We start from the raw sequence: 24,796 nt of genomic DNA, 5'->3' as shown, positions 1-24,796 counted from the left end.
GCACACACTAGAGGCCCAGTGCATGAAATTTGTGCACAGGTAGGGTCTCTAGGCCTGGCCAGCAATCAGGGCCAATCTGTGGGGCAACCGGTGGGACGATCGGGACCCCCCACTCACAGTGCATGTCTAACTCCCGATCTGTCGAACTCCCGCCCATGGGGACAATTTGCATATTTGCCTTTTATTATATAAGATTTTTATTGATTTCAGAGAGGAAGGGAGAGGAAAAGAGAGAGAGATAGAAACATCAGTGGTGAGAGAGAGAATCATTGATTGGCTGCCTCCTGCATGCCCCACACTGGGGATCAAGCCTGCAACCCAGGCATGGGCCCTGACCAGGAATCAAACCATGACCTTCTGGTTCACAGGTCAAAGCCCAACCACTGAGCCATTCCAGCCAGATGTTAATTTATTTTTTAAAATATAAATGATACTACATTCTTTAACTAGAAGCAATAAAACTAAAAATTAATGACAAAAAGATAGTTTAAAATTTAGCTTCTTATACATTCTAAGTCTCCTAGTTTTTAGCAAATAGAGATAAAAGAGAAACTGAAATGACATATTAAAACTCAACAATGATAATAACACTACATATAAAAGTTATGGAATACAGCTAAAGCAGTGGTTAGCAAACTGTGGCTCGCGAGCCACATGCGGTTCTTTGGCCCCTTGAGTGTGGCCACGAAGTTTCAATCGCACTGTACGTGTGCACCCGCACGTGGTATTTTGTGGAAGAGCCACACTCAAGGAGCCGCAGTTTGCCGACCACTGAGCTAAAACCATATGCAGAGAAAAATATACAGCTTTAAATGTTTTAATAAACAAGAAACACAAGCTTATATCTCAAAAAGCTAAAAGAAAAAACAGCAAAATAACAGTACAAAAGAAAACAGTATTTTAATAACTTTTTCAGATAATTGTATATATTCTTCTTTAGTTCCTCACCAAAACTCAACATTGATTGATAACTTTTTAAAGATCAGCTGCAATGTGGAATCTGAAATCCTATCAATGAACTTTTCCTACTTCTTACATTTAAATTGACTGGTCTATCTTGCTTTTTGAATGGAAATTTTTTACTCATATATGATTTCATAACATCATACAGTGATCATTTAGAAAATATTGGTTCTCCAAGTTATGCAAATCTTTCAATTTGACAAATTTCATTATATGGTATCAAAAAATCATGTATGTTAATATTGCCATTGATATCATCAAAAGTCTTTAATGGAGTATCAAGCTCATAGTATCAGATACAAGTTTTCCAAATTTCAGTTTTTTTTCTTACAAGCTTAAATTTATGATTGACAAGTACTTTTAATTGTTTTGTTGAAGTGACCAGCTTGCTTTATTCATTTCTAGGAAAATGTCTGCCAATCTAAATGAACATAATCAGTTCATCGTTCCTTCAAGTAAAGATGGTGTTCCATGAAAAAAGTGGCTAGTTCAGTTTGCAACTCAAATAAGCATTTCAAGAATTTCTATTAAATACTCAGCATATTTTACTATCAGAAGTGCTTTATGCCTACTTCATATCTGCTCATGTAGAATATTAAAAAGACATGTATTTCAGAGTTGAGACAATAAAAATAATACTCTGACTGCCTTATCACAAACATTCTAAAATGAAACTAGCATATTTTCCTGTGAGTGTAATGTATGAAAAATAATAATATAAATGGAAATTTGGGGCACTTCCTTGATTCATGCTAACATGCTACCAGTTTTACTTACCATTGCTCTTCAATATTAGTGCTAATGTCACCATGAGGAGAAACACAAATACTATCTTTGAAGTATAAAAATCGTTTTGACCTTGAAGACCTGCTGAAAGGACTTTATGTTCCAAGTCATTACAAACTATACTTTGATAACTACAGAGTTAGGATATAGATTTAGTTGAGTATAACTGAGACCCAAAATAAAATGACTTACACAAAACAGAATTGTATTTCCCCTGCAGTTCAATTTGAGTGGAGAAGACGGCTCTGCTCAGTAGTAAAGTCATCAGGAACTCAGACTCCTATTTGGTGACTTTGCCATCTTTAGGATAGGCTCTTTTTTGCACTGTCCAAGTTGGCTCACCATCATGTCAGCATTCTAGCTAATAGGAAGAGGAAGAGGAAGAGGAGAAAGGGAAGGCACGCCTTTACAAACATGATGTGGAAGTTGTTTACATCAGTGTCACTCATGTCTATTGGTAATAACCACATGGGCACATCTGACTGCTAACTACGGAGCTTAAGGAACACGTTAAGTTAAATCATGGCATTGCTATTTATTTGACCTACGACACCATCAAATTCTTATGGTTCAACCTTAGTGTTTTGATTGCCACATCCTCAGCTGTAAATCAAGAGTTCTTTTACTGTAGAACAGTGGTTCTCAACCTTCCTAATGCCACAACCCTTTAATACAGTTCTTCATGTTGTGGTGACCCCCAACCATAAAATTATTTTCGTTGCTACTTCATAACTGTAATTTTGCTACTTTTATGAATTGTAATGTAAATATCTGATATGCAGGATGTATTTTCATGGTTACAAATTGAACATAATTAAAGCATAGTGATTAATCACAAAAACAATATGTAATTATATATGTGTTTTCCGATGGTCTTAGGCGACCCCTGTGAAAGGGTCGTTCGGCCCCCAAAGGGGTCACGACCCACAGGTTGAGAACCGCTGCTCTAGAAGGAGGGGGAATCCTAAGGTACAACCAACAACCCCTGCCGCAGTTTTTTCAGTAAGAGGAATTTATTTAATTTTATTTTTAAGAGTTTACTCTTGGTGTAGTGCATTTTATGGGTTTGGACAAATATATAATTTTTTTTTGTCCACATTTATGGTGTCATGTATTCACTACCCTTCAAAATCCTCTGTACTTCACCTATTCATTCCTCCCTTTCCACCCTCCGTAAACCACTGGTTTCCTACTGTCTGCAGTTTGCCTTTTCCAGAATGTCATATAGTTTAGAATCATGGAGAATGTAGCGTTTTCAGATTGTCTTCTTTCACTTAGTAATATTCATTTATGTTTCCTCCATATCTTTTCATGGCTCAATAGCTCATTTCTTGTTAACACTGAATAATATTCTATTATAGAGGTATATCAGTTTACTTATTTATTCAGCTACTGAAGGATAGCTTGATTGATTCCAAGTTTTGGCAATTGTGAATAAAGCTGCCATGAACATCTGTGTGCAAGTTTTTGTGTGAACATAAGTTTTTGTCTCATGTGGGTAAATTCTAAGGAGTGTGATTAATAGATCATATGGTAAGAGTATGTTTAGTTTTATTATTGTTTATGTTTAGTTTTGTAAGAAACTTCCAAACTGTCTTCCAAAGTGACTATACTTTTTACATTCTTACCAATAATGAATGAGAGTTCCTGTTGCTCCACATCCTCACTAACATTTAATGTTATCAGTGCTTTGGATTTGGGTCATTTAATTTCATTTCATTTTTTAAAAAGCATTTTTGTCCACTTCTCATTCCATTGTCTCCCTCCAATGACTAATCAAGCTAAAATGCTGATCTTAGCACCTAATGTGCAAGTAAGCATTATTTTCATCCCAATACACAACAGTGGGTTAGTAAATACACAATCTGAGAAGGTAACATGAAGACATGTTACATTCAGTTTTACTGATGTGAAATACAGAACAAATGGCATGTGTAGATTCCAGAAAAGTCACTCTGAGGATTTATTATTGACATTTGTTTTGTTCTGTAAGGAAAACTTGAGAAATCTTATTTTTAAAACTTTAAAACTTCTTTATAGTGGTGTAATCATTATTGAAAGGCAATCAGTAAACTAGGATGTAATATTCACCAAAATATATAACAGACAAATGACTAATACATATAGTTTATATGAAGTTCCTACACAACAATAAGAAGAGATACATAAACCTAGTAGTAACAGTCAAAGGATATGAACATGCAAATGACAGAAGAAATTAAATGGCTAGTAAATAAGAAAAGATACTCAGTCTCATCAGAAATTCGGGAAACCCTAATTTAAATAAGATTTTTTTTATACATTAGATTGGTAAAACTGAAAAATTGAAGATCATTGATATCCAGTGTTGGTGAGATTATGAAGGAATGGCTAATTCACATACTTTTGGTGGGAGCGTAAATTTGTATAACACTTTGGTAGGCAATTTGGCAGTACCTATTAACATTTTCACTGCAGAAGCACTTTGACTCAGCAACTCCATTTCCAGTTATTTGTTCTAACAAATATATACCTGGCCCGGCCAGTGTGGCTCAGTGGTTGAGTGTCAACCTATGGACCAACCAGGATGTCACGGTTCAATTCCCGGTCAGGGCACATGTCCAGGTTGTGGGCTCAATCCCCAGTGTGGGGTCTGCAGGAGGCAGCCGATCATTGATTCTCTCTCATCATTGATGTTTCTCTCTCTCTCTCTCTCTCTCTCTCTCTCTCTCTCTCTCTCCCCCTCTCTCTCTCTCTCTCTCTCCCCCCCCCCATCCCTTCCTCTCCGAAATCAATAAAAATATATTAAATATATATATATATATATATATATATATATATATATATATATATGCAAGTACAAGAATTGCAATGTTTTTTGTAAGGGCTGAAAATTTTAAATACCCTAAATGGCTAACAGTAGAGAAATGGCTATGTTATGAAGTTATAGCATGTCTACCTGTAAGTATTGGCAGGAGGAAATCTCCAAAATGTATAAAAAATTAAAAATATATATTTATTTTATGAAAGTTTGGTGACACTTGGAATACATACACTAAAATGTATCCACAATGTTTAAGAATAGTAAACAAATTGGGAGTATAATAATGAGGGGAGACTTGCTCCATGAAGCATCAAGACATACTTTAAGCTGCATTAATCAACATAATTGCAAACCACATTTTGTTTATCCATTCATCCTCTGATTATGGACATTTGGGTTGCTTACAACTTTAGCTATTGTGAATAATGCTGCTATAAACATGGGTATACAAATATTTCTTTGAGATCCTGTTTTCAATTCTTTTGGATATATACCCAAAAGTGGAATTAAAGAATCATATTGTAATTCTGTTTAACTTTTTGAGGAATCATCATGTTGTTTTCCCCAGTGGCTGCACTTTTACATTCCCACCAATGGTACACAAGGGTTCTTGTCTCTTCATATCCTTGTTAACACTTCCTATTTTCTAGTTTTGCTTGTTTGTTTGTTTTGATAGTAGCCATTCTAATGGATATGATGATATCTGATTATATTTTTTATTTGTATTTCCCTAATGGTTAGTAATGTTCAGTACCTTTTTATGTGCTTATTGGGTGTGTGTGTGTGTGTGTGTGTGTGTGTATATGTATATATATATATATATATATATTTATATATATATACCTTGATATGGTATAAGAAGTAAGTTAACAATACTAGTTATTATGAAGCAGACACTTAAAATATCCCTTACCAATATAGATAAGAATAATTGTGAAATAAATGTATTTATTGACTTTTTCTTTTGAGCTTTAGGCATTGGGGTTTTTGTCTTCTTATGGAATAGGAATGGAATATAATCAAGCCAAGGTAAGATCATTCTATTTTTTTCTGAAACAAAACTTATTTTTTAAAAGGAACATTAACATTGAATAGAGTCTATTCTTTAGTCAGGGGTGGGAACATCTGGCCCGCAGGCTGTATAAGGCTGGCAAAATCATTTGATCTGGCCCGGCCAATGCATTAGGGGTGAGTTAATTAAAGGATTGACCAAATATAGCAGGCTGATTTTTAAGTTGATACTTTTGTATGGTGTGCAAACAATGTTATAAACATCCCAATGGCCCTTGGCAGAAAAAACGTTCCCCACCCCTGCTTTAGATAAAGGGGCTCACTCTAGTACAGTGATTAAAAGCACCAGCTCAATAGTCAGAGAAGTTTAGGGTTAAAATGCCATAACTTTTTTAATGTTCCGTATTTCAGTTTCTTCATTACAGATAGATAATATATACTTCATAGGGATTTGTAATGAGTAAATACAATCTCATGTACAATGCCCTTTTCACAGACTGCAGACTCCCTCAAAAAAAAAATACCAACTGTCTTTACAGAGGAAGAGAATGAAATTTGGAATTTATTTCGGGTTCATTTCTGTGCTAAGAACAAGAAAAGCAATGATTAGTTTGAGTTTCAAAATTTAGATTATATATATTCATTTATTTTTAACTAGGCACTGATATATTACACTTTTGGAAGTGCTGGAGGAAGCATGATGTCCCAGATGATATTGGTTTGTAAATTAAATATTCTTGGACCCAGATAGTTATGTTGTAAATACAGCATTGTCAGAATACTAAGAATATATATGCCTGTGTTTTAGGGATACAGATATTTGTCAGGAATCAATGTTCTACAGAATTGTGAAGTTGCCCTATATCATTACAAGAAAGTGGCAGATTATAGTGAGTAATCCACATAGTTTATTTTAAGATAAACAGACATGCCAAGCATTTAAAAAATAAATCAATATCAATTGACATATTTGTGAAAGTATCAAAAGACTATGCTTTTAACATCTGTTATAATACAATTTTTTTAATGCAATGTAGAGTTTTCTGATTTTTTAATAGTTACTTTTCAAGGTTTAAATTACTGTGCTCATCTTTCATTTTTGTTAGTACATGACCCCAAACAATTCTGTTTTACTTGTTCTTGTGATCTTCTTTCCTTCTATTGAGAATTTGAATGTAGCATCAATAAATATTAAGATTTATAATATGGCATGACTTGTTTAAAATTCCAGGATAAATGGATGTAAGGTGCACACATTGGCGATCTCTATTACTGCACTTGAGAACAATTCAAGTAATCATTATTCTGTCACCCTATCTTTTGTCTACAAAAAAAGTAGAGCATGAGATTAATTTATGTTCCTAGAATAATTTTTAAAGCTATGTGTCACATTTCATCATGCAACATTACTGAATCAGACTACATAATAGAATTTTAAATAAAAGTCTGCCAAGAAGTGAGTAAGGTAAAGTCCATTTGACTAATTTCTATAATCACAACAACATCTAAGTACACATTTTTGACATTATTGGGATCTAAGAAAAATAGGAAAATAACTGATTTTGAATTTAAGATGCTATATAAAACAAGATCATTTCATATGTTTAATGAATCACTATATGTATAGTTAAAACTGCATGCTTTGTTGGGTTTATTCAAGCATAGTTATCTTTATATTTCTTTTCAGATTATCCATAGGAAGTAAGGAGCAGTTATTGCTCTTATATTATAGTTTCAGTCTCTGAAAAAGAGAGTGGTGGAAGGGGTCAGTTGCTTGTCCCTAAAATCCAAAAAAGCTGTCTTTTTTTCTTCCTTTTCTTTTCTTTTCTTTTTTTTTTTGCTTTATGTTTCACTCTTTCTACGAGAGTAGTTATGTTATTAGTCATACAATAACTCTCTTTTTTTAAGGTGTGACAGGTTTTTGTTGTTGTTTATAATATGATTTTTATTGACTTCAGAGAGAGGAAGAGAGGGGGAAAGAGAAAAACATCATCAATTGGCTGCCTCCTGCATGCCCTCTACTGGGGATCGAGCTCATAACCCAGGCATGTGTCCTAACTGGAATCAAACCAGTGACCTCCTGGTGCATGGGACTATGCTCAACCAATTGAGCCACACCAGCTGGACAGCTGTCTTTTTTTCTTAAACCGACTTGGCCAAGATCTTCAGTAGGGTTTGATATATGTTAATACAAGATTTGTATGGGTTGCAAAGCTTGCTTGCACTTTTCTCAGAACTGAATAAATCCAGCAAATTTATATCACCTTAGGTCACAGTGGTTCTCAACCTTCTGGCCCTTTAAATACAGTTCCTCATGTTGTGACCCAACCATAAAATTATTTTCGTTGCTACTTCATAACTGTAATGTTGCTACTATTGTGAATCATAATGTAAATATCTGATATGCAGGATGGTCTTAGGCGACCCCGTGAAAGGGTCGTTTGACCGCCAAAGGGGTCACGACCCACAGGTTGAGAACCGCTGACTTAGGATATTTCCTTTGTTAATAGACCAGATCTCTGCACAACTTAAAGAGAATAGACCTAACAGTGTTTTCTCTAAGTTGACTATTATCTCTTGCAAACTTGTGTATTTTAGCTATTCTCTGGCTTGTTTCTATTCACAGTTGCTGACAAATTGGAAAAGAGTGAAGGTATTCCAGTGGAAAAAGTGAGACTAACTGAGAGACCTGAAAATCTGAGTTCTAACAGTGAGATTCTGGATTGGGACATATACCAATACTATAAATTTTTGGCCGAAAGAGGAGATGTTCAGATACAAGTAAAGTATACAGAAAAACTTGAATTTTAAGAACATGTAAATTACAAGGGGCTTGATTTGCTCTGAGTCTTAGAGGGGTTAACAATGTCCCATTCTAAATGAGAAAGGGAAGAGACCCCTCTCCTCTTTGTCCTGCTCCTTTTTTGCCCCCTGCTACTTGCAGTTTCTATGGCCTATGGAAGAGCCAGTTGCTATAGTAATGACAATTTTTTTTACATTTACTCCTAAAAAAATCATTTTTAAAAAACATAGATTTTAATTATAGAAAAAAGCACCATCCAGTGTTGATTTTAATATGAATGAACTCCTTCTTACCAGGACCCAGAAATGTTCTGTCTATGGGAGTGAGAAAGGGATGGCCTTTGTGAGCTTTTCAGAGCCAAGAATTAAGGCCTCTAGGTTTATGTGCCCACGTGTTGCTGTACACTAGCAGGCCACTCATTAAAGACGCCATATGCTCAGCATCAACCAATTACCCAATGAAAGATACAGTCTGGAATGTTTCCCTGCTTTTTTTTAAGACATGCCAACTGCATCCAAGTGGATCAACATACTATAGTAAAATCACCAAGTGAAATTTTTTTTTTCTTTACTTAAATTAATACAACTGCTAAAATAATTTTCAAAAATCATATTTTCTAGGTTTCTCTTGGACAATTACATCTAATTGGGAGGAAAGGTCTAGATCAGGATTACTACGTAAGTCAACCTCAAGATTTCATCATGTGAGGAGGGGAGCATAGTAGTGAGGGAGGATGGTGAGCCAGTGAAACGGGAGGGGGTGTAGAAGAGTTGCTGGGGGTGTAGAAGAGAAGCCCGCTACTGCTTCCTTGGTCAGATCAGTTTTCCAGCTTTTGAGGAAGAACAAGTTCATCAGAGGGAGCACCCTTCCTACCTGCCTCCAAGGACAAAGGGGTAGGGGCTTCTGAAGGAACACTTGGGGCAGGGGTGTTCCCATGCTCTGAACCTAGCCTCTTTCTATCCAAACAGACTTTTGGACTGGGGTAAGATAAGGAGGATACCCCACCTGCTGGCCTTGGACTTGCCCATTCCCCAAATCCACCTGGAAGTCTCCTGCTAAGGAGCCTGAGGACCAGCCTCAATCCCATTTAGCTAGATCAGAGGACAGACAGCTTTCAATGTAATTAGAAGAATTATTCATCATATTTTTAAATTTGCAAAGATTCTTTCAATCACCTTGCTTAACCTTACTCTATCCCAGTGAGGTTAGAAGATTAATTAACAGTTCAAATTTAGTGAAGAAAGAGCAAATCCTATACAGGATCCTCCTCAATTAGATACCAGAGCTCTGGGATGAGGTCTTGTCTAGATCCTGACTATGATTTCAAGGCCCTATACCCATAGGCCTGGGGAAGTAACTAGGATTCTTTTTATAAGATGATTTTTCAGCTCTTGTTATTTTATAGGAGCCACGTGCTCAAAGGAGTACATACCCTGTTTTAACATGGTCCCAAAGGCTAAGCAATAGAAATTACTTTCTAAGGCAGTTACTTAGAGTGATCTGTTATTACCTCCCATCTCATTTCATATTGTTATGATATGAGTATGTCATTGGTAATATAGTTTGTTTTATATGAGATATAGTATATATTATGTAAATTCAAAGTTCATAAAATGTGATAAAAATAGGTAGCAATTGAAATAAGCATATGCTTATGAAGGTCTTCAGATTAAATTATCTTAATCATTAGCCAAGGTTTTAGCTCTTTAGATGGGAATTTCTGGATTCACAATATTACTCCAATGTCAGATTTCAGCCTGCAATGAATTTCTCATGCAACCATGGGATGCATAACTAAGAAGAATTCTCCATTTTCCACAAGCATGAAGCTTGATCATTAAGGCATTAAAGTTTCAGCTACAGAGAAAATCCACCAATCTTTGTAGAGTGCATAAAACCCCACAAAGCTAGGTACTTCTGGTCAATTCCAGCCACCTAGCTTTGTGAACACCAGATGGGAGGTAGCTGCCTCCAGGTGAGGATGAAGTGCTATCCAAGGCTGGCATTGAAGGATTCTGCTTCTGTAGTGGCAACAGCCAAGCAGTTGGCATCACTCAGGAGCTCAGTCTAGCCCTCCCATGAGCTCAGTCACAGGGGTTTTACATCTCTATTATACAGATGTGGAACTGAGGCTGGAAAATGAAGTAAATTTCTTCAAGTCTCACAAGTAGGTAGTAAGGTTATTATGAAGCTAAATTTGAACATAGGGCTTCAGCATTTAAAACCTGTGCTCTTTCCATTAAACCTTATTTCCTTTGACCTGGGGGGAGGAGAGGGAAATAGGGATTCTAAAATCTAGTTTCCTCTCTTATAAAGCAAAAAGAAGGAATGACATAATCTCTCAGGTTGCTTCAGATCTAACTTTCTGATGGTGGGTTAGGCCCCATTCTTCCCATCCATTCATCTCAAAATATCTGGTTTAGCCCTGACTGGTGTGGCTCAGTTGGTTGGAGCATCATCCAGAGTGCTGAAGGGTCATGGGTTTGATTCCTGATCAAGGCATATACCCAGGTTGCAGGTTTGATCCCTGGTAGGGACACATATGAGAGACAACCAATTGAGGTTTCTCACTCTCTCTCTCCCTCCCTCCCTTCCTCTACTCCCCCCGCCCCCTTCTCTCACTCTAAAATCAATTTTTAAAAAGCCATACAACATATTCTTGGGTGAGAATTGGGGGGGGAGGGTAATTCTGGCGCATGCACAGGCTGGTCCTTGCTGCTTTCCTCAACCTAATACACTGGAATTTCCTTGGGAGACTCCAGTTAAGGTCTAGGAGCTCAAGATTAGTTGGCTTATCAGTTAGTTTAGGCTGCATCAGAAACCACTCCCAAATTTAGGAAGCTTATAACAACAACCACTTATTTAATTCATGATTTTGACTGAGCTCAGCAGAGTAATTCTGGTCTGGGCCAGACTCAACTAATGTTGGCTGGGGTTTCTCATGCATCTATCGTTAGCTAGAGTATTATTGCCCAGAGCTGGTTGGCTTATGATGGCTTAGCTAGAGTATTATTGCCCAGAGCTGGTTGGCTTATGATGGCCTCATCTGTGACAGGATGACTGGATCTCTCCATATGCTCTCATTCTCCAGCCAGTTGGCTCAAGCTTTCACATAGCAGTCAAATTGCTTTTGTTCTAAGGTTCTAAGAACACAGAGCAGAAAGTCTTTTTGAGGCATATGTTCAGAACTCACAAATCACTTCTGCCACATTTATTTAGACAAAGCAAGTCACAAGGCCAGTAGCATTGAAGAGGTAGGGGAAAAGGCATCTCCCCCTAATAGGCAGAACTGCAGAGTATTGTGATGGTCATTTTTGCAACAAGCTTAGTTGCACCAGAATCAACTTGGAATGGCATGGGAAATGCAAAGGGGAGAGAGAAGATAAAAGTATAAACCCAAATTCTGAAAGACTTACTACAGATCTTCCCATGGCTAACTTCTCATCCTTTAAGTCTTACCTCCTCAGAAAAAATTTTATTGATCAACTCTACTCTTCCATCACTTATCATATCACTCTGTGTTTATTTTCCTCTAGCCTGTATCACTCCTTGAACTATATTAATTTTGACGTATTTATTATCTCCCCAAAATGGAATATAAATTCTTATCTGTCTTGCTCACTACTATGTATCCTGTACTCAGATTGTACCTGGTACTTTGAAAAAAGTTACACAGAATCATAATACTAGAGCTGAAATGGGCCATAAAGATTAAAATCCAGCCCCCTTGTATAAATGTACTAGAGGCCCGGTGCATGAAATTCGTGCACCAGTGCTTTTCCTAGGCCTGGCCAGCAATCCAAGCATGAGTGTCTAGCATGGAAGGGCAGGTCCCAGCTGACCTCTGGGCCAAGTACATGGAAATTGGATTCAGGCTTTTGGGACTCCAGTACCAGCTGCATGACTCTTGAGTGTCACTCAATAGACTCAGATATTAATAATACCATCCTTATAGTGTCATTGTGAAGATTATATAAGAAAAAACTGTAAAATACTTATCACATAACTGGTTCGTATTATTTCATACCATTCTGATTATTTTTGGTGTTCCTTTTATCCCACCTATCACCTATTATCTTACTGCTATTTACATATATTCCTTTCTTCTCATCAGTATTGCTAGGGAGCAGATGTTGACACAGTGTTTTTTGTTCATCTATGAATCACTTAGAATATCTTTCATACTATCATATATACGGTAGTAAGGAATCAAGTGTTTGAAAGGATAGTTGAAGAACAGAAGAGGTGGATGGATGATGGGTGCATGATGTGATGAGGTCCAGCACCAGACAGACTGACTTTACTAACAAGCGTGTGGTTGTCAAATAAGTTGGCAATATTTCTAGAGCAAATCCTATATAATAAAAGGCTAATATGCAAATTGACCAAACAGCAGAACAACCGGTCGTTATGAGGCACACTGACCACCAGGGGGCAGACGATCTATGCAGGAACTGCCCCCTGGTGGTCAGTGTGCTCCCACAGGGGGAGTGCCGCTCAGCCAGAAGTCCTGAGCTGGGCTCATGGCTGGCGAGCACAGTGACGGTGGCGGGAGCCTCTCTCACCTCCACGGCAGTCAGACATCTCCTAAGGGCTCCTGGACTGCATGCGAGAAGGCACAGGCTGGGCTGAGGGACCCCCGCCCCCCAGAGTGCACAGATTTTGTGCACCGGGCCTCTAGTTTATATACAAAAATACTACCCTCATGTTTTCCTTAAACATTCTCTCCTCTTTGTGAAGGAGCAGAGCCTTGTACATCAACTGAATCAAGGCTATTTAAAGAGCAATAGAATTGTGTCCTAATAAGACACTTTGGAGAGTTCTGCACTTTTCATTCCTGGGGCTGATTTCTTTCATTACTCCATGTGGTCTCTGAGGAAAACTTCTGGAAGTTCAGGATGAGGCTAGGGAATGAGGCAGCAAGGTACAGGGCAAACCTTATGTGTTCTAGACTGAGCCATTCATTTAATGTCATGACCTAGAGAGAATCAGAGGCTTTGCTGGCCTCCTTCAATTTGACTTAGAAAGAATTGGCTTGCAGTTCACCTCTGCAGGAAGATCTGGTCTCAGCAGGCAGCCATGTGTGTCTGGTCCTATTCACTCTGCCTTATAAACATTAGGATAAATCCTGCCAGTTGTATAAACTGTCTTGTAAGTACATAGTATCAACATAAATGCTTACTTTTTCAAAATACTAGACTGTTAGATCTGCAGCTGGGACTCATTTGTCCTCCACTAAGCCACATGCCCATCGAGCTTTTCCCAATGTGAGAAGTCCTCACATTCTAAATATGTGTATGAGATAGATATATAATCTCCAGCTCTTCAGGTTTATGGTTCAAATAGAATTTGGAATAGTACCTTGAAGAAAGTGGGCATTTCATAGATATTTTTGAATGCATGTTGAATGAAATTGTTTGCCTTAAAACATTTTTGTAGGATATGTTCATGACTACCAATAATACTGTTCGTTTTCTCTCCAGAAAGCATTGTACTACTTCTTAAAGGCAGCAAAGGCCGGGAGTGCAAATGCCATGGCATTCATAGGAAAGGTACATGCTTCATCTTGATGAATAATTTTCATTTCTTAAATGGTATCAGCTGATTGAACCCAGCGTAGGTACAATGATGCAGGCCTCTTTCACGGAAGCAGCTGAGAGAGGCATGTGGCTACACACTGAGGGTAGTATTCCTGAGGTGATAGTTTGGGAAGGAGCCCCACAAAACAGTAGCTTTTATCTGGGACACCAAATACAACCTTGAAAGTGCACCTGTCTTAGGGCTCCTTGACTGAATATAGCTCAGAATCCCTCCCATGACCCCTTCCCCTGGCATGTAACAGGAGACCCGCGATGGTTGTGCATCGAAGACTGGTACAGTCCTCAATCCAATGAGTGCCTCCTTCCTTAACTCCAAGAATGAGACCCAGATCCAGGCTGACCAAAGTGCAGCCTTGGGCTGCCTCTGATGGGAGTCCTCTCCGGCTCCTGAGCAGCCTTTGTAGATGGTGCCTCTAGAAGGGTATGTTCTGTCTTCTTCAAAGACCACTCGCTCTGCCAGGTGCTGCCTTTGGCTCCCTGCAGCCAGTTTGCATTTATTAGTAACCATGGGGACAAGTGCCCTGCTTCCAGAAGTGCAATCTACAGTAAATGTAGATACAGGAAACATGAAAAAACACAAATAGGGCTCATGTTTTGGTCCTTGTTCAAGGTCCCTCCAGAATGTATTAGGTAGATTGTTTCTTTAGTTTTTCCTTTTTAAAAAGTTGAAGTGAAATTCATGGAACATAAATTAACCATTGAAAGGTATGCATTTCAGTGGCATTTACTATATGCACAGTTTTGTGTAACCATCACCTCAAATTCCTTAGTTTTTACACTCTCTTTAATTTTTTTTCTAGATGTATTTAGAAGGGAATGATGCAGCACCACAAAATAATGCTACTGCTTTCAAATACTTTTCCATGGCAGCCAATAAGGTATGTACTCAGCCCATTTCTGCAAATGCATAAAAGCACTTGGCTTGTATTACATGGACTCCTAAGCCTCATGCCTGGCTACTAGACCTGGGAGGAGTTTGGTGTCCAGGAGAGGAAGAATATTGTTAACAATAAAACATGGGGCTTGGTTGGGTAGGAGGTATGTCTTGTCTTCTTGGTAAATGAGAAATGCCAATGACTTGTGCTGTCCTAGACAGACAGAAGTTCAGCTTTCTCTTCTCCCATGCTGCAAAAGAGGCTATCTAGTTCCTAAAACAAGAAATAAAAAAGATAAATAAAAGACAGAGGAAGGGAAAACTCAATCAATAAAGCAATCCGTTCAGGACAAAAACAACCAAGAAATGCCCAGTTTTCTCCCATTTGATCTTACCCAAAAGCCAGAAATTCCCCTGGCCTGAGAAGAAGGTTGTCAGAGAGGCCGCCAGGACAAGATGATTGAGAGCAAGGCTCTGGAGACATTTGGTTTGAATGCCAGCCCCGCTACTTACTAGCGATGTAACTATGAGCAAGTACTTAACCGTTCTGTGCCTCAGTTTCCCCATCTATAAAATGGGAGTATAAGAAGATTTGGCTCATATTGTTGTTGTCAGGGTTTATTGAGTTGTCATTTCTGTGCCTCCTATTATAAAAGTAGATAAAGCATTGCCTGGCACATTGTAAATGGCATGTGTCTGCTATTATATTTTGCAGCCTGAGACCAGTTAGATAGAGTGAGCTTCAAAGTATATCTAAGGCAAAATGGATTGAATATGTGAGGGAATGTATAAATGGTGTATTTGGATCCTGCCATTGAAGTTTTTGCCTTGGTTCCTAGGTTCAGTGAGGCTGGTATCTGTCAGGTAACACTTAGTAGACTACTCTGAATCCCTTTAGTACGTAAAGAGCTCCTAATCGTAACACCCATCAACCTAATGTTGGTGAGTGGCCTTAATAAACTTTCTATCCCTACACAATAGGAAACATTTTGTTGTCTATGTCATACTATAACACTAGCAGTAACGATGTGCTCAAATTGGGGAATATTTTTAACTGTTCTTTTTTAAAACCCACATGCTGCTTTAGGAGCCTATTTATAAATGACTAGCACTTTGGTGCTGCTGCTATTGTGGTGTAAATTACTGAGAAGGCTGGTAGGAGGCTCCTCTTCCTTGTAATTTAGATGAAACTGTGGTGCAGCAAGACAGTTATCTGGAGTACCATTAGATTAGGATGACAAGGGAAAGCCAACTGAAAAAGAGGTAATGTAATGGGAAGATCTCTTATAATCTGGCAAATAATGCTGACCTGTCAGTCCAAAGGAAGAATGCCAGGAAGCTGAGTGTGTAAATTAACCCAGCTCCCAAACTATCCAGGGTTGTATAACCAGCAGTGATCTGAGCTACTTGAGTTCTAAACCTGAGCTACCTTCATTTACAGAGGAAATCTGACATGTACTTAAAGTGGTTGTTCTGAATGGCATCAAGTGGACATCACCGATATTCCTTTATCACCACCTGCACAATTAGATTTCTTACTTTGGGTCACTACTAAAGTAAAAAGTTTCTGTCTTCCACTCTTTGCACATCCATACTCTTCTTTCACTAATAATTTTTTTAAAAAACATTGCTTTTTTCAATTTGTTTTTAGGTCATATCAGTACCAGGATGCAAAGATACAAACATTATAACCTCTTTGGACTTTTGTTTACTTAGAATCATGAACATTTATCCTATGTTATATTGGGCCCATATTCTTTTACTCAGAATCATGAACATTTATCCTATGTGATATTGGGCCCATATTCTTCAGGTTTTCTCTCTCATATCTCTGAACACATCAGGTCCATCCCCATCTCCATACTTTTGTCCTTCCTTCTCCCTTCCCAGACTCTCCCATTCTGAATCCTATGCATCCCCCAGATGAGAGTTTAATCCTCTCTTCCTGCACAAAGCCACCCTTACCCTCCTTGGCTCACATAATCTTTTTCCTCTTCTGAAATTGCCCTGCATTCGTGCTACCTACTGCTGGAACTTCACTGCTTCTACCTTGTGATGGAAGTCATGTCTCCTTAATTAGAAAAGGGCTACAGTCTTAGTACAATATTTGCCAGATAAATGATTATTTTTTCACTGAGTTCATGTCAGTTAACCTAAGCAAGAGCCCTAAAGTAGAAGTTATATATGATGCAGTTGCCCACACATGTTATATTTGGCCCAGAAAGTGTTTTTAAAATTAGAGAATTTCATATCAAAATCTCAATATCCAGATTTTCTTGGAAAATAGGAAGAGCTGACCTATAAAACCACTATTCCATATAACAATAATTACCTGGAGAGGATCCAAGATGGCAGCAGAGGAGGAACAAACTGGAATTACAACTAACATATAGAATAATCAACCTGAATAACCAACTGAAGACTAACTGAACAGAAGGATTTACAGAAGAAGTCACATTGAGACTGGTAGGATGGGCAAAGACGTGAAAAGGCCTGGCCTGGCTCCCACAGGTGGCAGCTGAAATTCCAGAGGGATATCTCATCTGCAAAGGCTCTCCCTGAGGAGCATGGGATCTCAGCCCTAAACCTAGCTCCCCAACCTGGAGCATCAGAGCTAGGAAGAGGAGCCCACATCTGGCTATGAGAATCAGCAGGGATTCTGTCTGCCAGGGAGAGATGAGAGTCTGCTAGAAACCCAGGCACCCTCTTAAAGGGCCAACACACAAAATCATGTTCACAGCCACTTACCCTGGCTCCAGCGGAGGGAGGGCAGTTCTGAGCAGACTAGAGTGGTGTGAGGAGAGACTGAGTTGAGTGGCTCTGGGGGGAGAGTGGGAGGAGGGAGCCAAAGGGACAACTGCCAAGGTCCCTGTGCTGTGTCACTTTCCCCCACTGCCCACAGAGGCCATCTTTCTTGGGCAGAGCACTCCCCTCCATAGGGCATCAGCCTGGGGAAATGCAATCGCCCCACCCTCCTGACTCCCTGTCACCCCATCTTGCTGAGCTCACTGCAGAGGATTCGACTGCCTCCACATGTGGTGGAGGTCTGGGTGGACTGGAGTTGTATCAGAGACTGATTGTAGGCCATTTCTCCCCTTCCTGAGAGTCTGGCTGGCACGGCCACCCCACAAGCAATCCACTAGCTCCACCCCCCCCCAACTCCTTGCCACCCCACACTGCTGAGCTCAGGCTCTTGAAGAAGTCTCCACAGAATTCAGGGTGTCTCCAGGGTGGAGGCCATTTTTCCTCACAATATTCCCGTGCAGAGTCCTCCCTGCCCATGGCCAAACTGTTCTGTTTGGGTCCGATAAGCTTTGCAGGCCTCACGCTGAGGACTCCCTGAGACCCTGGCCCACCACAAAGGTCTGCAGGGGCCTGGTGGGTAGTAGTTGGCGTACTTTGGGACTTTTGTTGAGTTGAGTCAGACCCAGTACTGGCACAGAGTTTGAATCTGTATCAGTCAGGTAAACACCACTTACCCCTACATGATGACTCACTGAGAACCTACCTCATGTAACTTGAGTACCACCAGAGGCTCTTTCAGTGACTGAGCCTAACAGGTAGCCAGCAGGTGAAGGTAGGCAGAGGCAGATATCACGATGCATTGGACCTTCTGCTGACCTGTTCCCCAGTTTGATGCAGGAGGTAGTTGGCCTTCGTGCAGAGCTTGGCACTTTCAACACACACCCAGGCCCTGTAAGGACAGCAACAAACTGTGGATCACTTCTGTAGCTCCAAACAGGTTGCTTAGGGACGGTCATAGGCAGCATCTGACATTGACCTGCACCAGAGTCCCTCCCAAGAGGACCCAGAATCAGCACATCCTATGGCGGAATATAGACAATATCAGAGCAGAACCCAATTAACTCTACAAGAGTCTCATACAAAGTGTGACTCTGCAGACACCAAACCCTGCTGAGGCTAGTGTGGACAGTGTCTGCATAACAGCTCACAAACTATGGTTGGATTCAGTCCTCATAGTCAGCCAGCCAGAGGGACCACCTCTTGCAAAGAGGGACAAACAGCAGTCAAAATTCATCTACAACAGGAGGCTTTCATAACCTACACAGGGACATTCCTGGAGTACTCAGCTCAGGTGATCAGGGAGACTACTCCACTGGGCCTCACAGAACACCTACTACATAAGGCCACCCTGCCAAAACAGGAAAACATAGCAGACCGACCTAAGGCACAGAAACAAACACAGAAAGGCAACCAAAATGGAGAGACAAAGGAGCATGCCCCAAATGAAAGAACAGAAGAAATCTCCAGAACAAGAACTAAAGGAAATGGAGGCAAGCAATCTACCAGATATAGAATGCAAAACAATGGTTATAAAAATGCTCAAAGAAGTTAGCAAGAATTTCAACAGCTTAAAGAAAGAATACATAAACCATAAAAAAGAACTACCAGTCAGAAATAAAAAATATAATAGTGTATCTGAAATGAAAAAAACATTAGAAGGAATCAACAATAGGTTAGATTCAGCAGAGGATCGAATCCATGATTTGGAAGACAAAGTAGCAGAAAACACTCAATCAGAACAGCAAAAACAAAAAAAGTGTTTTGAAAAATGAGGACTTTAAGGATAACATGAAGTGTAACAACATCTGTACCATAGGGGTACCAGAGGGAGAAGAGAGTAATCAAGGGATTGAGAACCTATTTGAAGAAAGAATAACTGAAAATTTCCCTAATCCAGTGAAGGAAAAAGACATACAAATCCAGAAATGCAGAGAGCCCCAAACAAGTTATACCCAAGGAGGCCCACACAAAAATACATCCTAATTAAAATGGCAAAGGTTAGAGAGAATCTTAAAAGCAGCAAGAGAAAGTTAGTTGCCAACAAAGGAGTTCCCCTAAGAGCTGATTTCTCAACAGCAACATTTCAGGCCAGAAGGGATATGCATACAATATGCAAAGTTATGAAAAACAAAGACCTGCAACCAAGACTACCCAGCAAGGCTATCATTTTAAAATGTATGAGAAAGAGCTTCCCAGACAAGAAAAGCTAAAGAAGTTTAATACCACCGCCCCAGTATTACAAGCAGTGTTAAAGGGACGTCTATAAGAAGAAGAAAGAGGAAATAAAGGAACATAGTTATAAAGAATAAAGTAGCAATGAATATGTACCTATCAACAGTCACTATAAATGTAAATGGTTTAAGTACTCCAATCAAAAGATATAGAGTAACTGAATGGATAAGAAAGCAAGACCAGTATATATGCTGTCTGCAAGAGACCCACGTCAGAATGAAAGACACACACAGACTGAAATAAAGGGATGGAAAAAGATATTTTATGCAAATGGAAATTTAAAAAGCTGGGGTAGCAGTACTTCGGTAAGAATAAATGTACTTTAAAACAAAGTCTATATAATAAGAGACAAGGATACTGCATAATGAGAAAGGGAACGATTCAACAAGAGGATATAACCCTTTTAAATATACATCTGACATAGGAGCACTTAAATACATAAAGCAAATCTTGGTGGATATAAAGGAAAAAGAGGTCCACCGTAATAGTCATACTAGGGGATTTTAATACCTCATTGATAACAATGGATAGATTTTCCAAATAGAAAATCAAAAGGAAAAAGAAGCCTTAAATGACACACTAGATCAGATGGATTTAATTGATATTTCCAGAGCATTTTATCCCAAAGCAGCAGAATATACATTCTGTTAAAAGTACAGAATATTTTCTAGGAAAGACCACATGCTGTGACACAAAACAAGTTGTAATAAATTTAAGAAGATTGAAACTATATCAAATATCTCCTCTGATCATAATGCTATGAAACTAGAAATCAATTATAAGACATAAACTGAAAAACACACAAACACATGGAGGCTAAATAATATGTTACTAAATAATGAATGGGTTAATAAGGAAATCAAGGAAGAAATCAAATGATGCCTTGAGACAAATAAAAATGGAAACATGAAAACTCAAAATCTATGGGACACAGTGAAAGCAGTATTAAGAGGGAAATTTATAGCATTACAGGCCTATCTCAAGAAACAAGAAAAATCTCAAATAAATAATCTAACCTTACACCTAAAAGAACTAATGGAAGAGCAGTGAACAAAGTCCAAAATGAGTAGAAGAAAGGAAATAATGAAGATTAGAGTGGCAATAAATGAAATAGAGTCTAAAAATATGCAAAAGATCAGTGAAACCAAAATCTGTTTCTTTGTAAAGATAAATGACTCATCAAGAAAAAGAGAGGACCCATATAAATAAAATAAAAATTGAAAGAAGAGAAGTAACTGACACCACACCATAGAAATACAAAGGATTATAAAAAAATATTACAAACTACTACGTGACAACAAATTGGATAATATGGAAGAAATGGATAAATTTCTAGAAACATACAATCTTTCAAAACTGAATCAAGTAGATACAGAAAATCTGAACAGACTGACTACAAATTAGAGCAGAAGAAGTAAAACTGTCATTATTTGCAATGACATGACAATGTATATCAATTACTATAAAGATTCCATGGGGGGAAAATGACTAGAATTGATAAGTGAATTCAGTAAAGTAGCAGGATACAAAATAAATATTCAGAAATTGGTTACATTTTTATACTAAGTAATGAACTATTGGTAAGTGAAACTAATAAAACAATCCCATTTACAATTGCATCAAAAAATAAAATACTGTACTTAAGAAATAAATTTAACAAAGGAGGCAAAAGGCCTGTACTTAAAAAATTATAAGACACTGAAAAAAGAAATGGAAGAAGATACAAATAAATGGAAGCATATACTATGCTCATGGATAGGAAGAATTAACATTGTTAAAATGTCCATATTACCCAAAGCAATAAATAGATTCAACCAATTCCTAGCAAAATATCAATGGCATTTTTCATGAAACTTGAGTAACCCCAAAATTTATATGGGACCACGAAAGACTCCAAATAGCCACAGCAATCTTGAGAAAAAAAGAACAAAGTTGGAGATATCATGCTACCTGATATCAAACTATATTACAAGGCTATAGTAATCAAAACAGCATGGTACTTGCATAAAACAGGCATAAAAATCAATGGAATGGGATAGAGAGCTCAGAAATAAACCCACACCTATTTGGTCAATTAATGTTTGACAAAGTTGGCAAGAATATACAATGGGGTAAAGACGGTTTATATCAATAAATAATGTTGGGAAAATTGGTCAGATACATGCAAAAAATGATACTAGACCATATACAAGAATGAACTCAAAATGGATTAAAGACTTAAATGGAAGACTCAAAACTATAAAATTCCTATAAGAAAACATAAGCAGTGAATTCTCTGATATTTCTCTTAGCAATATCTTTTCTCCTCAGACAAAGAAAACAAAAGAAAATGTAAACAAATGGGTTACCTCAAACTAAAAAGGTTTTGCACAGCAAAGGATACCATCAACAAAACAAAAGGACAACCTATTAAATGGGAGAAAATATTCACTAATGATAACTCAAAGGGTTAATACCCAAAATGTATAAAGAACTCATATAACTCAACCTAAAACAAACAATCCAATTAAAAAATGATCAGAGGACCTGAATAGACACTTCTCCAAAGAGGATGCACAGATGGCCAGTAGACATATGAAAAGATGGTCAACATCACTAATCATCAGAGAAATACAAATTAAAACCACAATGAGATATCACCTCACACCTATCAGAATGGCTATCAGCAATAAATAAATGTGTGGATGAGAATGTGGAGAAAAGTGAACCCTTTGCACTGCTGATGGGAATGCAAATTGGTGCAGCCTCTATGAAAAACAGTATGGAGGTTCCTCAAATTAAAATGGAACTACCTTATGATCCAGCAATTCCATTTCTGGATATATATCTAAGAAACCCAAAACAATAACTCAAAAATATATGCATCCCTGTATTCACAGCATTATTTACAATAGCCAAAATATGAAAATAACCCAAGTGCACATCAGTAGACCAGTGGATAAAAAAGTGGTGGTATATATATACAATGGAATATTACTCAGCCATAAAAATGAATGAAACCTTACCATTTGCAACAGCATGGATGGACCTAGAGAGTATTATGCTAAGTGAAATAAGCCAGACAGAGAAAGACCAATACCATATGACACAACATATGTGGAATATAAAGAACAATATAAATGAACAAACAAAACAGAAACAAACTCATAGATACAAAAAAACAGACTGATTGTTGCCAGAGGGGACAGGAGTTGGGAGACTGTGTGAAAAAGTGAATGGATTAAGAAGTACAGATTTATAGTTACAAATTAGTCATGGAGATGTAAAGTACCACTATGCTGAACTAATACAAAAGAATACAGAATGTAAACTGTAACTGAAAAAAAATTTTAATTAAAAAATAAAAAAGATGAAAACCAAAAAAGTCCGATATCTTCTTAGAAAGTGAAATGTCTCATAATCTTATTGTCATAGTTAATAGTTTGATGTATATTTTCCCAGAATTTGCCAATGAAATATATATTTATTTTTTTAAAAAAAAACTTCCTGGAGCAGAGAGCTGTGGACCTGCTGCTACCTTTAGACAGGACAGGCACTCTCTGGCTTTCCTCAGTCCCAACCACCTAATAACCTGGTTTAATGTCCATCTTACATACCTGCATGGTTACTCCTGATCTGAAAGTTCTAAAAAGGCGTGTGGGCTTAAACAGTTGGTGAGTCATCCAATGAGACTCTGGTTTCCCAGGGACTCTCTTAGAGAAATTTGACTCCACTATTCTTACCTTTCACCTTCTCTCTTTCTCCTTTCTCTCCTCTCATTTTCCTTCCCTTCCTTTTTTCTCAACCCTTAGATGAGGATAACTAGAAGACAGACTCACTAGACTTTATCACATCCATCACACCAGGCATTACTATCCCCAGACCAGACTATTACAGTACTCCTAAGACCACAAGTAGATGTTGTCAGGGAGAAGAGACAAGAAAGCAGACATAGCCCTAGTCAGTTTGGCTCAGTGGATAGAGCATTGGCCTGCAGACTGAAGAGTCCCAGGTTTGATTCCGGTCAAGGGGACATGCCCAGGGTTGCGGGCTCGGTCCCCATTAGGGGGCATGCAGGAGGCAGCTGATCAATGATTTTCTCTCATCATTGATGTTTCTCTCTCTCTCTCCCTCTCCCTTCCTCTCTGAAATCAATAAAAATATATTTTTCTTAAAAAGCAGACATATACCACCTGCTTTAAATACAGGTGCACAACTCTTAAGAACTCTTACAATGGCTGGCCCTTTCATATTCATAGGCCCAAACTTTGGAATCTTAAAGTAGTCTTTTAACTATGCCTTCTCTAGTTAGGTGCTATTCCTGTATCACTGAGGAGTACTCTGGCTTCACCCACAATAATTACATTTAGGTGGTAAGAATTCTGGAGAGTTTCCTATTCCTTACTCAGTTACTACAGGATGAAATGCATGATGGGAGATAGAAAGAAAAAATGAGTTTTCTGGTAGGGAAGTTACTTTCATCAATGATTAATATGCTAAACATAAATACACTGAGTGGCCAGATTATTATGACCACCTGACGTTTGTAGGCAAATTAGCTATAATTTCACGCTGAAGTTGCTAGAGGGCCAGACCATTATAAATAGGGAAGCAGGTTGTTTACCATGACAGTAGAAGTGATTTTTTTCTGAAGATATGGGTAAACAATGTGATTTAACAGCCTTTGAACATGGGATATATATTATTATGAGTGGCCAGATTATTATGGCCACCCCATCAGTACTTCGTTGGGCCACCTGTTGCCTTCAATACTGCAGCGATTCTTCATGGCATTGACTCCACAAGATGTTGAAAGGTGATTCGAGGAATCGGACACCGTGCCTGATGAAAAGCACTGTCCAGTTCTGTGAGATTTGATGGTTGTGGAACCAGCTGCCTGATGGCTCTTTTAACTTCATCCCACAAATGCTCAATTGGAT

The 24,796-nt window shown here is 38.3% G+C and overlaps 1 protein-coding gene across 1 annotated transcript in view; it reads left to right on the top strand.

Annotated features, from left to right (window-relative positions):
• Nucleotides 1-24,796, top strand: part of SEL1L2 (SEL1L2 ERAD E3 ligase adaptor subunit) — a 97,236-nt gene that overhangs the window by 49,721 nt on the left and 22,719 nt on the right. Inside the window, exons 6-12 of the mRNA XM_006087966.1 lie at nt 5,528-5,581; nt 6,222-6,281; nt 6,372-6,453; nt 8,190-8,344; nt 8,987-9,043; nt 13,850-13,918; nt 14,767-14,844. Coding sequence (XP_006088028.1) covers nt 5,528-5,581; nt 6,222-6,281; nt 6,372-6,453; nt 8,190-8,344; nt 8,987-9,043; nt 13,850-13,918; nt 14,767-14,844 — 555 coding nt within the window. The remainder of the gene's footprint in view (nt 1-5,527; nt 5,582-6,221; nt 6,282-6,371; nt 6,454-8,189; nt 8,345-8,986; nt 9,044-13,849; nt 13,919-14,766; nt 14,845-24,796) is intronic.

Source organism: Myotis lucifugus, unplaced genomic scaffold, assembly GCF_000147115.1.
Source record: "Myotis lucifugus unplaced genomic scaffold, Myoluc2.0 scaffold_42, whole genome shotgun sequence".
Lineage (NCBI taxonomy): Eukaryota > Metazoa > Chordata > Mammalia > Chiroptera > Vespertilionidae > Myotis > Myotis lucifugus.
Note: the sequence above shows the minus strand (reverse complement) of the source record. Positions and strands in the feature narration are given on the sequence as shown.